Genomic DNA, 17021 nt, shown 5'->3' with positions numbered 1-17021 from the left:
TGTAACACAAAGCAGTTTGCATCCCTTGTGTCATCTTTGTGCAGTGGAAACAGAACTCTTTTGATGTTGCCAACTGTTGATGCGGTATTGTTGATACTGTATAAATTATGTTTATTGATCTGACTTGAGCCCAAGGTGCTGAGCAATAGTTGCATCATTTTATGTAGAAAGAAGAAAAATAACGAGCTTAAGAAAGTGAACTATAGCTAATGTCAGAAAAAAATATCTTCTGTGTAGCAAGATCTCTGAACATCTCGAGCAACTCATGCCACTGCCTGAGTTTACCTCAGGATGAGACTGTAGCGAATGCTGGAATATTCCCTTTAAAAACTCACCTTGTGCTCATGATGAAGAAAGGGATTTCATACAGCTCTTCTTCCCTGTTGTGTCTTTACCTTTGAAGAGTTAGAAAATCAAATTTCTCTTCATGTCCACTCCCCCCTGCCAGCCTAAGCACTGGTAAACTACCCCTCATTTCAGTCCAGCCCCTTTACTAAATGAACAGGGAAAATGTATTTTCAAGTTGTAGCCAGATCAGAAGCCAGCGATATGGCTGAATTTACACCAACTTCACCTCTTAACTCAGTCCACGTAGCACATACATCTAGTTCTTTTTTCTTGTTGTTTAGCTATAGATGCATATTTATAAATAGTTACATTGGAGCCTGACACCACAAACTCAAAGGGGCCATGGAAAATGTGTTCCTAGCAAATTGCATTAAAAGCTGGAGGTGAAAATGAAGCTGGCATTGTGCTGTGAGCAGGGTTTGTGTTAAATAATATTTCGTGTTAAATATACTTGTGTTATCTGGCTTACTTGCCCTGTAGATAGCATTGTGCATAGATGAGAAAATATTTAAAGAAAAATGTTTAATTCTTTCTTTTTTTGTATAGGTCTTTTCTTTCCCTCTTGTGCTCATGCTTTAGCAACCTCTGTAGCCTTGGCTGTGCACAGAATCCTGAGCAGCTTCAATCAGGATGCCTTCGCCTTTGCAACTGAGGAGGGCCCAAAGGGCGCTGAGGTGCATGGAAATAGATCTCTTAAATATTTATAGACCCAACTCCTACAGACCTTGAGGGCAATTGGTGGGTCAGGTCATGTCAGGCCAAGGGAATCTTCTCTTCCCAGTTCATTTGCTGTTCCTCAGCTGGTTCCCTCTGTCTCCTCTGCTGGTTGCCTTTGGGCAGATTGTAGTCTCCAGCAAGGAGATGTGCTTCTGCCCAGCTCTGCATCAGCAGCTTCACCCTTGCAGCAGGGGATGGGTTCTTGGCCTGCAGCCTTAATGGGAAGGAGGTTTCCCCTGTTCCTCCTCTGTCCTGCTGCGGTTGTGTGGCTCTAGACCAGCAGGTTGGGTCTGCAGAGCCACAAGACCAGCTCAGCACCGTGCTGTCACCACCTGCTCCAGCAGGGTCAGGCTGATGTTTTCCCCTTCCTCGATTTCTGCAAAATTAAGCAGCCCAGCTGGTTAATTCTCCTGCAGTTTTACTGCAGCAAATTGGACTTCAAAGGGAATTGAAAGCGACTCTTTGTTTTTAATGGTCCCCTTGCTGCTCGGCAGACTCCGCCAGCAGGTTTTCTGAGCCAAGAACAAAAGGAATTGCCACAGGTTACAAATAAATGAGATTCATCTCCTGCATAACAATGTCTGCAGACGGTTTAACCTCTGTCTGCTGACAGGAGTGGGAGTGGGAGCCCGCCCAGGCTGCCACGGCCAAGTCTCTGTTTTGGGGCACGTCATGGGAGCTGGCTGCCTGGAGCTGTGCGGGTGGCATCTTTGCAGTTTCCCTGCCTCCCTCTTGCATGCACACACACACACAGCCTGCCCTCAGGCAGTGCTTGCACCAGCATCTCACTTTTTTTATTTTCAATCTTGCCTTGTGCAAACATGTCACCGCTGGGCAAGATGAGTGTTGTTCAGAAGTGTGCACATCAAACACCGCAAGATCCCCAACTCTTACCCAGAGCCTGCAGGACTTCTGGTTTGTGCTCCCCAACTCTGACATCTTCTCTCTGGACATAGGCAGGTCTCAGCCTTTGTATGGCTCTGATGAGGATGCATGGAGGCTTCCAGGAAAGATGCTGTGTCTGCTAGCTTGTCTGGTGTCCTGTGAACCTGAGACCAGTTCAGTGTCAGAGGGCAAGGAACAGCTACTTAATATCAGCTATGCTTATCTTGACAGCCTGTTAGCGACAGGCTACCCAGAGAAGTGGTGGAGTCTCCATCACTGGAGACATTCAAAACCCACCTGGACATGTTCCTGTGCAACCGTCTCTAGGTGGACCTGCTTTGGCAGGGGGGTTGGACTAGATGATCTCCAGAGGTCCCTTCCAACCCCATATCATTCTGTGATTCTGTGACAGGAATGTGTCCTGCCCTACCACCATGAGTGGAGCTATTTCATCCCTGGGCTTTGCTGAGACTTACAATACTACCTGGAGCTTGGAGAGGATGTACAAATCCTTCCTTTGTCGATTAGTGCGCATTGACCCTGGCACACTCTTTTCAAAGCTCCAGCAAACAGACTTGTCAAAGGCTTCGAGTCCAGGCTGTCCCTCGAAAATTCAAGGACTCCAACCACTGGCCTCAAAGTGACCAGTGCAGGTGGCAGAGGAGCCATCTTCTTCCTTGGGCACAGCTGGCCCCCTCTGGCACACATAGCAGGTCCCGTGGCCAGGGAGAGGACATTTGATTAGTGCACCAAAGCAGTATCCCAGCATGGCAGTAGTTTTGCCACTAAATTATGGTGCCGACACTGAGGAGAGAGCAGTCCTTGCCGTGTTTGTATGGGCTGTAATTCAGAGATCCAACACAACTCCTGCACAGCTCATTAACACAGGGTCCAGGGAGAGAAGAGGCAGAAATAATGATGCTGTTAAATCAGGCTTCATGAATATGGAACAATGTCTTATTTTGCATTATTATGGCTGTTACTTAAAACATACTCCCTGTCTCTGTGCTGGGGACTGCTACTTTCTCAGCTCTGTCTGGATGGAGCCAGTGATGGTGATGACAGGGGCTTTTAAAAGGCTTTTCATGGGATGAAATAAAGAATACAAAGGGAAGATTTTTGGATCTGTTCCTGGAGGGGGATGTAGTAAGAAGGGTGCAGAATTAAAATAAACCAAAACAGGTACTAGGGTATTCAAAGGTGAAGTTGTCTAGACATTTTGAATCAGTCCCAGTTGTTTGGTTGTGCATGAAAGACAATCCCTGTGACCTGGTCTGTAGCCCTCAGGTCTATAGAGAAGTGTATCTGACGCTTGTGGAGGTGAAGGAGGTTAAGAGCGGGTGCAGTGCTGCTGTTCATTATCTGTTATGGTACAGACAGGTCCTGGTCCTCTGTGTCAGGCTCTGAGCTGCAAGGGACAGCTGACTGGCAAAGGCTTTGCCTTTCGAAGATATCTAGGTGGGTGTGAGAGATGGAGAGGCATATCATGGGGTAGCTGAGGTCCTTTTTTAGTGGTAGACCTTCGCCAAAACTCCTTCTTGGGATGGCAGCTCTGTATGGGAGAATTGGTTTAATCCCAAGTGTCTTTGAACCCCTGTTGGGTTCAAGCAGGCTCCTCTGATCCTGTCCTTTCTCCTTCACTCTCCATCAGGATGGAGCCCTGGTGGTCAGGCAGAAGGACCAGGCTGTGACTAGGCATGCACCTGGTGCTCTGCCTGACCTTTTCCTGGGTTTCTGAGAACTGTCCAGGGAACACTGACATCGTAATGAGCTTCCTATCATGCTTTGTATCAGGTCCTGAGATGCTAAGCTCAATCCATGCTTGCAGCTTCCCATGCTTTATGACAATTCATCTCTTGTTCTCCTGCCTTTTTTTTTGTTTTCTTTCTTTCTCAGGGCTTAGTCCAGTGTGCTGTTTCTGTCCCAGACACAAGCAGACTGTGATTTGTACAATAGTGTTGCAGCAAAGGAGATACAGGTGCTCTAGTAGGAGCTACTGTGACTTTTAAGGTTGTGACTTTTCTCCAGTGATGCTTCTGCAGGGCCTGTCTGAAGTCAGGGGAGTTAGGTACAGAGAAAACAGAAGGCACTGTGGTGTCTGCAGGGGGGTGGGCTGGGTGCAGTGCAGGTGAGTAATTCAGGGCCACAGCAGCTTTCCATTGCCCCTCTGCCTTGCTACTGTTGTTTGCATCAGGAGTCGAGAAGCCTCTAGGCTTGGGTTTTCCACTGCTGAATTTTGTCTGGTTGCTGCTCCTACCTGTGCAAAGGGAGTTCATCAGGCTTTTCTTCTGACCTGAGTCCTAAGCGTAGAGAACCTGCAGTAAACACTGCTAAAATATCATACCTAGCCTGTGCTAAGCACTAGCAGTGGAGTGTTTTGGGTATGACCTCCATTCTGGGGCAGCACGAGGTCTTGCCTGCAGTGTTTCCTAACCATAACAGAGCAAGGTGCTCTAACTCAAAGACGCGGTAACGATAATGCTTTAGGTTCACAAACACCTGTATTTGTAATAAATTCACAGATCCCTCCAGCTCTCCCTACTCAAGCCAGTCGTCTTTAAGAACAAATCCCAGAAAGTATAAAGCTGTGCACAGGCAAGTGGGTGGGTCTTTGTCAAGCTCTGAAGTGTTCCTCTTTGTACCCTTCCAGCCCCACCTGCTCTGAAACTGTCTGTCAATGAAACACTGGTGGTCAACCCTGGTGACAACATCACTATGCAGTGCTCTCTGACAGGCGGTGACCCGCAGCCAGAGGTGGTTTGGTCTCACTCTCCTGGCCCAATGCCTCCCAACAGCCTTGTGCAAGGAGGCAACCTCACTCTCTGGAGGATCCGTGTGGAGGACTCGGGCTACTACAATTGCACGGCCATCAACAACGTGGGGAACCCAGCAAAGAAGACAGTGAACCTGCTGGTGCGGTGTAAGTTGCTCTGTTTCTCAGAGCATGGGTTTTCAGGGTGGAGGGGCTAGACTTGCATTCCTCCTAGCTGTTCTTATTCAGCTGAGGGTGAATGTGATACTTGGTAGAGACTAGTATTCTGGAGAAGCTGCTGTGCAACCTTCTTTGCTCCCAGACCCAACAGCTTATGCTAGCACTCCTTGCAGCCTCATCCCAGGCTGTAGCACTGTAGCTGTCCTGGGCTAGAGAATGATCCCAGACTGCCAGTTGTGAGGCCCTGGGGAATCTATTGTGGAAACATAACTGGGGGAAGTCTTGAGGCAGGTTTTGCACAGAGATGTTGGCTTCCTGAGGAGCAAAGAGCTGTTGTCCTGTCCCACGCAAGACACTTTCCTGTCCTTAACCAGTTTTGCACTTGTGTTTGTCCCAGCCATGAAGAATGCCACGTTCCAAATCACCCCTGATGTGATCAAAGAGAGCGAGACCATCCAGTTAGGGCAGGACTTGAAGCTTTCGTGCCATGTGGATGCTGTCCCCCAGGAGAAGGTTGTCTATTCCTGGTACAAGAACGGGAAACCGGCTAGATTCTCAGACCGGTTGCTTATCACCAGGAATGACCCTGAGCTCCCACCTGTGACCTGCAGCTTGGAGATTATTGATCTGAGGTTTAGTGACTATGGCACCTACCTGTGCGTGGCTACCTTCCAGGGAGCACCCATTCCTGACCTCAGTGTGGAGGTGAACATCTCCTCAGAGACAGGTGAGCCTCTCTGTGGTAGCTGGGGACCCCAGGAGAGTGGTTGGCATCACTAGCTGCCCTCCCCTCCCCCCCCCCCCCCCCATCCCTCTGGCTTTTTTGAAGAACCTCACATGAATGTCTTGAATCCCAGTGGGAAAAAGTATCACATCGTCAGGCAAGCATTTGTCTTAGACTGGAGATGGGTAGTAGACAGAGATCCTCTGCCAGATGTGTTGAGCACCAAGCAGATCTTCCTTTATGTTTTCTTCTTATGCGAAGTCCAAACTGCAGTCCAGTCAAAGCTACAGAGACAGGTTTAGAGTGTGATTGTTCAAAAAAAGCCTCCAAATTGTGAAGGAAGAAAGAGGAGATGGTATTTCACCAAATTTCGAACACCCATTTGATTAGAAGGGAGTAAAAGAGAAAGAAATCTGCTTTCTTTGGCATTGCTTATGAGGAATGCCCCTTTCTTCAGAGCTGTGGCCAGAAGATTGGTATCATCTGTCATAGCAAATTGTGTGAAGAGCTTTAATGTTTACTGGATTGCAATTGCGATCTGTCTTGGGCACTCTCTGTAGGAGTCCAAGTGTTATAAATGCCTCCCCCTTTCAAAACCAAGGTCAAAGCTTGACACCATAGCTTGGTGAGGACAGGACTAATCCATAAGTGTGTTTGTCAGTCACCTTGGGGACTGAAATGCAGACCCTCAGGGCTGCCTTTCTGTTTCTGGGGAAGTGGTGGGTTCAGCTCTGCTCTCCATTACATCCATGTCATCTTGCTGCCTTTCCAGGACCTTGAGTGTATGGCACAGAGCAGCATTGGACTATTAATCGGGTGAGGACTCCCAAGGGGGCCAGATGCCCACAGATTTGTCCTGAACCTTCATAGAAAGTTTCTTCTCAGTCTCTGGTTGTGCTGAATCCAATGGTCAGGCTGATCCCAGTCTTGATTCTGGACATTGTTCGCTTCAGCCCACCAGCAGGAGGTGGTGTGACTGCTTTTGATGCTTTGGGAACACCCTGTCTCCCAGCAGATTGCTCCCTATGGGACTGTGCCCAGTGCTTGTTAGCAGCCTGGAGGCCGAGCCCTGACCGTACCATGGACATACTAAGTACCAAAGGGTGGTCCTTCCCTTCTGCTGGCAGCCCTGGCAAGTAGGGCTCTCTCTGTGCCAGCAGATGCCATCTCCATTGTACCAGCAGGGAATAAAACCTGGGGAACCCCTCAGTCCTGGTGCAAAGCCAGCTCTCCTGACCTTATGTGGCTGCTGCTGCCAGGAGCAATCCTTTTTGCCCAAGATCACTAGATGGCAGAGTGCATTTGTGTTTAAGACTGCAAGGGGAGGAGGCAGCCAAGGGCCGGGAGACCCTGGATGATCCCACCAAAAGGCTGGATGGTATCTGTTGGTGCAGGTGTTGGTCCAGGTGCCAGTCCAGGTGCCAGCCAGCTGCAGCTTCAAAGGAGGTGTCTGCAGTGGCAGATTGCCCCGTGCTCTGGCCTGGCTGGTGGAGGGTGAGCCCCATAGGCTCATGTGGATGCTGGTAATGAGGAAGGACAGGACAGCAGCCTGGGGTGTTTTGACACCTCTGGCATCCTGTGCCAGCGGGACCGCTTTGTGACCCAGGGAATGAAAACGACCATCCCTGCTGGAGCAGCCCTTCATGCAGCAGCTGAGGCTGTCCAGCATGCGGCGTCCCCACGAACAAACATGAACCAGCTTCAACGTGTGGTTCCCGCATAAAAACCCAGTGAGACCACAGAATCAGAGCAGGAGGGTGACAGCAGTGGCTCCATGTTTTCCTGCTGAGCAGAACCTGAGCTCACCAAGGTGGCTGCCTCCACTGAGCAGCTCTAAGGAGATAGCTTTAATTAAAAAAAAAAAAAAATCTTCAAATACAATTTACAGATTCTCCCCATGGAGAAAATTGCCTCTCGCAAGGTGAGCAGCTGCTGGCAGTGCTGGGTGCCGAGAGTGCTGTCATCCCTTCGCGCTGTGTGGGCCAGGGTGTGATGAGATTCCCCAGCCCACAGGAGACCTGCAAATTGAAAATGTGGCCTCCCAGTTGCATAGGGAGGTTACTGCAGAGGGAGATTGGATTGGAGCCATCCTAAATTTGCTCTTAAAGCAGCTGTGGGCTGTAACGTGTGCAATTACTGTAGCACACTCTCCTTGGCTGGAGTTGAATTGAGCTAGCATTGGTCATGCCAGCTTGTTACAGCCTCTGTAGTTCTAAATTTTGATTTAAATGGAAACAAAGTACGCGACACTTACAGTTATGGAAGTGTCAATCCAAGTGTCGCCACTATCAGCAGGAAAGGCTGAAAGAGGAGCTTTCAGAAAATGATTACAGCCCTATTTACCTCAGTTGAACTGTTAACTCTGAAGCCTAATACAAATAAAATGTCAATATTACAAGGGGTTTAGCACAAACATCCCTTTCCTAGGTTCTTGGTGGAGTTGGGGACATAAACAACAAACCTCTTCTCACTGACACCTCTGCACCCTTTAGTTGCAGTCATTGGGTTTATTTTGAGCTTTGTTTATCAGCAAAGTTTTGTTTGTCAGTTGATAGCTGGATATTTCTTGAGTGTTACTGTACCTTCAGCTCTAGCCCCAGCTTGGCAGAAGTTCTGCTGGGTGACCTGTTCCCAGCCTGGCCTGGAAGAGATGCCAGAAGTGATCTTTGCTGGGACCCATCTCTTGCTTGAGAGAGCCAGAGATAACTAGTGCACTGTGAATCTCAGTGTAAAGTAAGCAAAGGCTGGCTCCTTACTGTGGTTTAGGAGTGAACCTGAATATTTGATAAGGCTGGAGATGTGATCTACAAGCACTAATCCTCTAAGTCTTAGTTTCAGTCTGACCTGTATAAGGGAACTAGATACCTTGGCAGATATGACTTCTATTTCTTGGCCGAAAGAATGCAATTCCATTTGGGAAATTCACTGACCCAAAGTGGAGAAATGGATCAAAGAGGCTTTTGCCTTTGGGTTCCTCTGTGCTAGTCCTGCTGCTAGACAGCATTCTGCAGCCAAAGGAGTGGGAGCTGGGAGAATGTCCCAGGACAGCTAGTACTTGCCATTGGCATTGGGATACATTGTTGGATCTTCCTTGATGCCCTGCAGCTCCAGACCCTGTAGGATGACTTTTATGGGTGGTGTGTCCCTATAGGGGTTGCACTGTGTCAAGTGGAAACCTTTGGAGTTCAGGGTTGTTGGTGTGACTTGAACACAAGCATCTCAAGAATATTCCTTGCTTGCTGGAAACTCGCTGTAAAACAATTCCCTTCTTGTCTCCCTTTTAGTGCCACCAACTATCAGTGTTCCTAAAGGTCAGTCCACAATCACCGTCCGAGAGGGCTCCCGGGCTGAGCTGCAGTGCGAGGTTCGAGGGAAGCCCAAGCCACCCATCATCTGGTCCCGGGTAGATAAGGAAACCCCCATGCCTTCAGGGACAATGACGATGGAGACATACGATGGGAAGCTGCGCCTGGAGAGTGTGAGCCGAGAAATGAGTGGGACCTATAAGTGTCAGACAGCCAGGTACAATGGCTTTAACATCAGACCCCGGGAAGCCCTGGTGCAGCTCAACGTGCAGTGTGAGTATAAGCATACTGGAGCGCCTGTCTGAATGCCTGTGTACACAAAAGCCTGTGGGCTACGCAGGGTTGACACACTCAGTGCTGCTTTCAGGCAGAGTTGACCTTTCTTACCGGGCTGAGCAGACACGTCTGTTTTGTCTGGGGACCTTTGAACAGTTTATATTTAATTGGTCTGGCTACACAAGGCTAAGGACAGGATACCCTATGGCCAGCGTGTTGCAAGTGGAAGGGAGAGGTGTTGTGTGTGCTTGTATACAACGCTTTCCATTTCCCTATCAGCGGATGAGTGCAGAACAGCAGCTTTACTAGATGTGTGTTTGTGTACGTTACATATGTGTAAAATACCTTTAGGGTATGTTAGTAAGTTTGTAAAGTCAAGCACTTAAAAGGTAGCAAATGAATGTTAATTAGGCCATTTCCACCCCACAACTCTTTCTTCAACTTAGTTACCCTTGCAGTCATTTCTGGACATGCCTGAACCATTTTGCCTGAAAAGCAGTGCTAGGCAGACCCTAATTGGGACTGCATAATCCCAAATGGTTTCCATGCAACAAAGCTGTGAGTAGCAGAAAACTGATTCTTAGCATGAGGTGTATGGGGTGATTTCAGCGATGCGTGGTGCTCCCAGCCCCACTTGAAGGCAAAAATCTGTGAACATAGAAGGAGGGAAGCTGCTGGTGTCTACGTTGGGTGACTGTCTCTGTCCTTTCCCTGCCAGAGAAGTGAGTGCCTGCTCAGCTCCCATGCTGTTGAGGTGTGTTTTGACCTGCAAGGATCTGTGCTCTCTCCTTCAAGACTTTGAATCAGATAAGGAGAAAGCAGCTGGGTAAAATGTCTTGGTCTGCAAGGAGCAGTGACCGTAGGAGTAGCCCTCCTTGCAGACCTCATCCCATCGGGATAGCATGATTGGTGACCTCTCGGGGAGTCTTCTGAGCAGTACGGATCTGTCAGATGTTGGGATGGGTAGGGAGCAGGTTAATTTGCAGCCGAGCATGCTGCCTCTGGGCTGTGACTGATGAGCCCCCATGCACAGCACAGCAGCTCATTAGACATGCTGCCACACTTCTGCCAGGCTTTCTCCCTGGGAATAAGAGAAGTGAGACCAGAGTGGATAACCTGGCTGAAGCCAACCAGACACACTGCTCACAGATGTGAGCTGCTGGGAGTACAGTAGTAACGGAGGTGTGCGAAATCCTGCAGGTGCTTTGAGTATTCAAAAATCCCCTTTTAAAATGATGTCTGCCCCTTCAGGAGCATGGCAGGAATTAAATTACAGGATGGGGACAGGGAACTGTGTGCAGATTTCCATGCAGGTAAGTATGTGTGGAGAAGCTTCCCTTAAGCAGGGTGGAAATGTGTGTCTTGGTTTAAGCTGTTTTGGAAGGCAGGCTGGGTCAGGCTTGGCAGGACATGGCAGGGAGGGTGACTCTTGGTCACCCCAGGAACTGATGGGAGATGCAGAAAAATCTCACTCTGGAGCAAAGAACCATCAGACCTGCTGGTGTCCCCTGATCGGTGTTGATGTTTGAAAGCTGTGTGGTCCTCGCTGACCCTCATTGCCCCTGCAGAGGGAGCAGTAGTGCCAAGTCTGGGATGAATTCAGGCTTACTAGGTGATCTGGAGGTGGATCACAGCCCTGAATCTTGGGTTAGAGGAGGAGGACATGACTCCCCCACAAGAGAGATGGTAGCTACAAGCCAGGATCTGTTCTGGGGGAAGGCCTTTTATGTGACCCCCAAGAAGGCAAAGGTGTGATGAACTTCTGTGTAAAGAGCAACTCAACATACTCTTCCTATAGCTCTTCCCAAGGCCAAGAATTCTTTATTGTGATCTCACCCAAGTAATGGTGGCATGGTCCATGGAGCAGCCTACCCAAATGGCCCTCTTTCCTCCTCTGTCAGTTCTATGTGCCCTTAATTGGAGCTGGGTGTGTACTGTCTGTTTGTTGGAGTGAGCTGCTGGCTCCTGCCTGGAAACTGTGGAAGGAGCTCACAGTGGCCCTGCCTGGTCTGTGCCTGAGCAGGCAGCTTTTGTTTCAGGGCTGTCAATTTGCTCCTTCCATCAGCAGGAAAAACAAACTACGAAGCAAGAAAGTAGGACAAGAATTGTCCTCATCTCCTTTATAAACTCCCCTCTTTCCCCCCGTGTAAAAAAACCCTGAGCAAACACCACAGTCCCTGTTTATCCCTTTCCTCCTTGTTGATGCAGCTGGAAGGAGATGGAGGCCACGGCGGGGGCCGCCATGGTTAATTGAAACGCTGCTTTCCAGTGTGAGTAGCTCATTAGTCCAGTGGCTTGCTCTGGAATTCTCATCTTGTCATAAATGGGGATCGTGTGGCTCCTGCAGTTTCCGTGATGAGTATTTCTCCTGCCTCCCCCAGCCCACGCATCCCACCGGAGAGCTGCTTGGATGGGGTGTGTGTCCACATGAGTGTGTGCACACGCGCGTGTGTGTCTGTGTGTGCATGCAGGCGTGCCTGTTTATGTGTTGGTGTGGATTCCTTTTGAACTGGCTCACTCAAGGGAAGAGCGAATTCTGGGTGATAATGTGGTTGTTTCTCTGATTTGCTCCAAAGCTAAAGTTGCAAAATCAATACGGGAGATCTGATTAGATGTCAGAACCTGTTTCTGTGTTTCTCTTTTCTTTTCTTTTTCTCCCCTCACCCTCATGCATATAGTACTGTATTGTAACAAACTAGCCCAGAAATAGGGTTTGCCAACTGCACTGCAGTAGTGGAAAGAGAATAAGAAGACAAAAAGAACAAGTCAGCTGTCCAAAAAAAAAAAAAATTGTTTGGGCTTTTTATTATTTTTTGTATTTTGCAAGCAGAAAGAGTTGCTCTCCTTTTATCAGCTGTAATTGTCTATCATCAGCTCTCTGACAGGCTGAATAGTCTGTTCCCTGGACTTCTTGGTCTGAACTGTAGAGCTTTGGAAGATTAATAAGTTCATGAAAGTCCTTGCAGCCTTATAGCTCTGTGGTTAGGATGAAAAAATATATATATTGTATACTGGTTAGAGTGAGAGATTGGGCTTGTCAGAACTCCTGGGAATCTGGCTGTCACTTGGAGTGGCAGTGTCTTGTCATCTTTTCCCATATCCTCAAAACGGGAATAAAACTGACCCATCTCTTCAAGGATTTGTGGGCCATAATAAACATAGCGCTTCGAAATCTCAAAATAAAAGTAGTAATGGCAGGGCGGAGTGGTGGTGTTAATAAAATCAATGCTATTGCTGATGCTGTTGTCAAGGCTTTTTTCAGGACTAGGTACTCGCTCAAGAAAATACCAGCAGAAAAATGAATCCTCTGCAGAGGTGGGTTTAAGATCAGGACTGGGGTCACCCAGTGTAGGTGAGATAGTGTAAAACTGTGAAACACACTGGGCTTGAAAATGTGCAGCACTCTGGGTTTTGGAATACCAAGTGTCATTTGAGCCAACATGGACGAAGGATGAAAGAAAGAAAGCATGTATGTGTGGACCATTGAAAAGGATGCTACCTGGATACAAATTTAGCAAGTACATAATGACAAATTGCAAATAAGATATTACCCTTGTATCCTAAAAGTCTGGTCAAAATAGCATCTCCATGAATTACAAAGATTAGTAGTGTCTCTAAACTCCAGCTGTTGCTAGAACTGGCCTTTGAGATGACTTATACATTTGCTCTGTTAGAGCCTCATATAACAGTGTGATGTAAATTGCAATCCTAGTACATTATCCTGCTTGAATGATATGATGTCAGCTCTGATGCTTTGTCAGTCCTGAACAGCATGTCATAAACTACTGGACAGCTCAAAGTCCACCTCAGCCCTGCTCTCCTCATCACACCTGACCCTTGATACATCTACTACTACAGTATTTTCCCACAGATAGGTTTATCCTCCCTCACGGCACTCGCTACTTGCCGTCTCAGGCCCTTGCTCAATCACCTGAATGGGTTCTCCCACTTTGAATGACCACCAAAGCCTGGTAGCAGAGCATCCATCTCCTCTGTTGAGAGATGTTAATGAGTTCATCAAATTCTGATAATTGGATAAGCAGACTTTTGCTGCTGCCATTTTTGTCTTTGGCAGAAGTCTTGGTGTCTCTAAGTGCCCAGAGAAAGAAGGGAAGAAGAAAGAGGAGATTTTTATATAGGGTTAACCTTGTTTTGGATAGTCAAGTCTGCAAGATGATACTGTTTCTCATCCTTGGGTCACAGAGCAGGTGAGATCTTGGCAGGAAGAAAGACTAGCAAAGGAATTAACCTGAGCGTCTCCTTCCTGGAATAACATGGTCTATGAATTTGTGCCCTTCTGGATCCAAAATCCAAGGTCCACAATCATATGGGATTGATCTCCAAAGGATTACACTTATTGCCCTTAGGTAGAGTTTTGCCACATTAAGCAGCAGGTGAACTATTGTGCTTTATCTTCAAAGCATAGTGAATACTAGGTGTAATCAAGAAAGCAGACTGAAATTCTCTTTGGAGGGGCAGTTATCGTGGTTAACAGGACGTCAGGTGCCATTGCATAGTCCTAGACATAGGCATTGCCAGAGGGCTGGTGACCAGTGGGTCTGGCTCTGCCCGTACCTGTAAGGCAGCCAGAATGCATCCTGCTGGGGCATCTGTTGCCCTTGTCACTTAAACTAATGTTCAGGTGGGCACAGATATGTTTTCCTGTTCAAGCTCATGCACTGGCAAATGTTATTCCTGGTCACACGCTGTTGACTCATTCCTCCTTAAAATCCTGCTGAACCCATTGGCAATGCTACACATCAGGCGGGCAGTAGTCAGCATCAATTTCCTCTGTTATCTGTGTAGCAAACAGAAGAGCAGGGAGGGGAGGAGGGGGTGATACTGTAAATAAGTAAGAAGCATTGCTGGATCCACACAACTGGAAATGGAAATGCGTTAAACTGTTTCGATCAGCTGTTGAAGCCATTGCTCAATGTCAGTGCTCTTTGCTGGTGCCCGACTCCCTCTGAAACATAAGCTTGGGTATTAACTGCTCCATTAAAAGCACTCTTGAGACATGCTCCTGGCATGGAGATGTTCTTCAGAGTGGCTAGGACTGGGCTTTTGGCTTCTGAGAGCTTCTTGCAGCTCTCCCTGCCTATGTGAAGGGAGTCTAAGAGAAATGAGATGGTCTGTGGCCAGAGCTGACCCGTATCTGTGGCTGAGCTGGCTTCTCTGTCTTGCTGCTTGGCCATGTGAGCTGGAGTATGGAGCCATCTGCTAAGAATTTTAGACTTGGCTGGTTTAATTTCTGAGTATATTTATTAATAGTTACTGGTTTAGTTTTGTGGGGTACTTTTTAAGTTTTTTTCATCAGCACAGTCCATCCTGACACCCTCCTCCAAGCTGAGGAGCACATTTCAGGAGCTAACTAGGGGGCAGAAGAGGATTTATTTATCTTTTTTTCTACCTGTGCGGTGGCTGGGTCTTTCCTGCCCTTCCATTCATGGTTCAATATCACTGTTCTACATGGTACAGATCTTGTTCCCAGATCTGGGGACCTTGGGCTCTCATTTGAACCAGAGCTCTGGAATGCTCTGGTTAATTTTAAACTATTAGAGGCTTAAGAATGAACTGATGTTCCAGGGAAGGTGTTTTGGTATTCAAAGCCACAGCAAAACTATACCTTCTGCAAGTTCAGTGTTTGTAGACCTGGAGACTTTCATTAGTGAAAAGAAAAAAACCATTTGTTAGTCATGGGCATGACCTCGAACCGGCAGTTGGAACAAAGCCTGACCCAACCTCTGGTCCAACTTTGATGGAAATCCTCCCTGTTTATCCCCTTATTTGTTCTACGGAGGTTTGTGTGACTACGCTGAAAGTATACATGTTATTTCTGTCTTTCTGTCAATACACAGAACCGTTAAAAGCAGAGAGTTTTGTTCCTGATTGTCAACACACTTTGCACCAGCAGTACTGCGGCTGGGATTAAGCTTCTTAGAGCTTGTGTTTGTGCACGTAGCCTTGTCCTCGGCAATATGGGGTTGGGATTGCTCGCGCTGCTTCCCGGTGCCTGGGCTGCTAACAGCTAATTAGAGTTGTCAGTCTAAGGACAGGCTGGAGGAGGAATCAGTTTTACTCAGTCATGGCTGTAAACCCACATGGCCATGGTTCAGAGCACATTAACAACCACAGAGGCTTGGCTGGCCTCCGATTTGTTTTGACAATTACCATCTATTGGTCCGGAGGCCTGGCAGACGGAGGCAGTGACGGCACTTATATCACTTTCGGATTGGGTCTTCAGATGGGGTTGTACCAAATGTGTCTGAAAAGAGAACGGCTCCTGTTTGTCTAGGACTTGTTGGCCCTACCTTCCTGCCAGTCTCGTGGCATTGAGGGGCAGGTAGTCTGACAGGCTGAGGATGCTTAGCTGAAACCTTCTTCTTTGTGACCACCTTTGCAGTCTTTATGTTTGCAGAGCAAAGCCCAGGACTCTCAGTGCGGCTTTCTTGTAGCGTTTGGTGTATGTAGCTTTGGAGGACTATGTCTTTCACAGGGTAAAGCAGTTCCATGAATTTTGACTGGCCTGATTTTTTCCCCTCAATCTGTAGCAATTAGGACTTGCTCTGCAGGGCCCTGGTCTCTTCTCTGCTTGCTGCCTTGTGGGGAAGATTCCCGCATGCTGCCATTCCCTGAGATTTTCTTGGGAAGTCTCCCTTGCACCCTGAGAGCTTTTCAGATTTATCTATTTGGTTGAAATTGTTCTGACAGAGCATGTCTGCACACTGTGGTGGCCAGGAGATAAAGGAGACTTGAGACATAAAGCAAAAGGCCCAGATGGCAGGAAGAATTCACCAGAGCAGTGGAGTCTGGGGAGCAGATTTTTCAAAGGTGGCATGTTCATTCTTTGGCACGACATGTCAGATACAAAGTACCGGGAGGCCTCCTCGCTGTGCCCTGGGTAAATAACTATGGAAGAAGAAAGGATGATACCCAGATATGTGCATCAGGAAGGTGGGAGTCCTCCTTAAAGAGTGGACCTAGGGCTGCTACATGAGATTGCAGCCTGCCTGAGCTGCCGCTCAGGCTTTTTGCAGCTCATTGCTCATCTCTAAATACCTTTGTGGTTGTAATGATAGGCTGAGTAAAAGCTTGTGTGAGAGCTCCTCGCCTAGAGAGATGAATTTGTTTGTTCAGAAGAGAACTGGTTTAAATCAGCTAATCCATTTCTCCGATATCGTTGGGAGAAACAAATACACTTTCCATAAGCTGCCATTATCCTGTTTTTTGGCCAGACTCTACAGGAAGAGCAACTTAATTTTATCAAGAGAGAGAGAGACATCCAGGCTATACAGTTTTGTCAGGAGAGGAGAGACAAGAGCTGCATAGACACAGTGAATGGCAGACAGTCTTGGCCATCTCTCTGTGGACCTACCATGGTCCTTTCAGGGCTTATCACCACATCTTGTATTGTTCCAATTCAGATGCTCCTTTTAAGGTTTTCCTGCCATGGCAGCTATTTTCCCTGAATGGCCTAGCTATATATCAACTTTTTGGAATAAAAAACACCTCCAGAATCCTCTCAGATGCTTTGTGTTGGGCATCCTGCAAGGCTGTGCATGTTTGGGTCTCACCCAAGCATGTCCTTGTCTTTAGGCCGCAGGAGCATACTGCTGCCGAAGTACTGTCAGACACTTTCCCAGTCCCTCCCATCTTGCCATTCTGAAGAAACCACTTTGTTTTTAAGCTCTGTTGTTGTTGTCTGGGTTTAGGCCACAAATGGAACCACCTTATCAAAGATCTCTGAATTGCAATACAGCTGGTGGTACCCAGACTGCATCACGGCAGCCTGGTTGGAGGGAGAGGTTGTTCTGGCTCTGCTTCTGTTTGCATG

The 17021-nt window shown here is 47.8% G+C and overlaps 1 protein-coding gene across 1 annotated transcript in view; it reads left to right on the top strand.

The window, feature by feature from the left end:
* Positions 1 to 17021, top strand: part of MDGA1 (MAM domain containing glycosylphosphatidylinositol anchor 1) — a 143516-nt gene that overhangs the window by 59365 nt on the left and 67130 nt on the right. Inside the window, exons 6-8 of the mRNA XM_074168643.1 lie at positions 4601 to 4870; positions 5280 to 5609; positions 8891 to 9184. Coding sequence (XP_074024744.1) covers positions 4601 to 4870; positions 5280 to 5609; positions 8891 to 9184 — 894 coding nt within the window. The remainder of the gene's footprint in view (positions 1 to 4600; positions 4871 to 5279; positions 5610 to 8890; positions 9185 to 17021) is intronic.

This window comes from Numenius arquata, chromosome 2 (genome assembly GCF_964106895.1).
Source record: "Numenius arquata chromosome 2, bNumArq3.hap1.1, whole genome shotgun sequence".
In the NCBI taxonomy this organism is placed as follows: domain Eukaryota; kingdom Metazoa; phylum Chordata; class Aves; order Charadriiformes; family Scolopacidae; genus Numenius; species Numenius arquata.
Note: the sequence above shows the minus strand (reverse complement) of the source record. Positions and strands in the feature narration are given on the sequence as shown.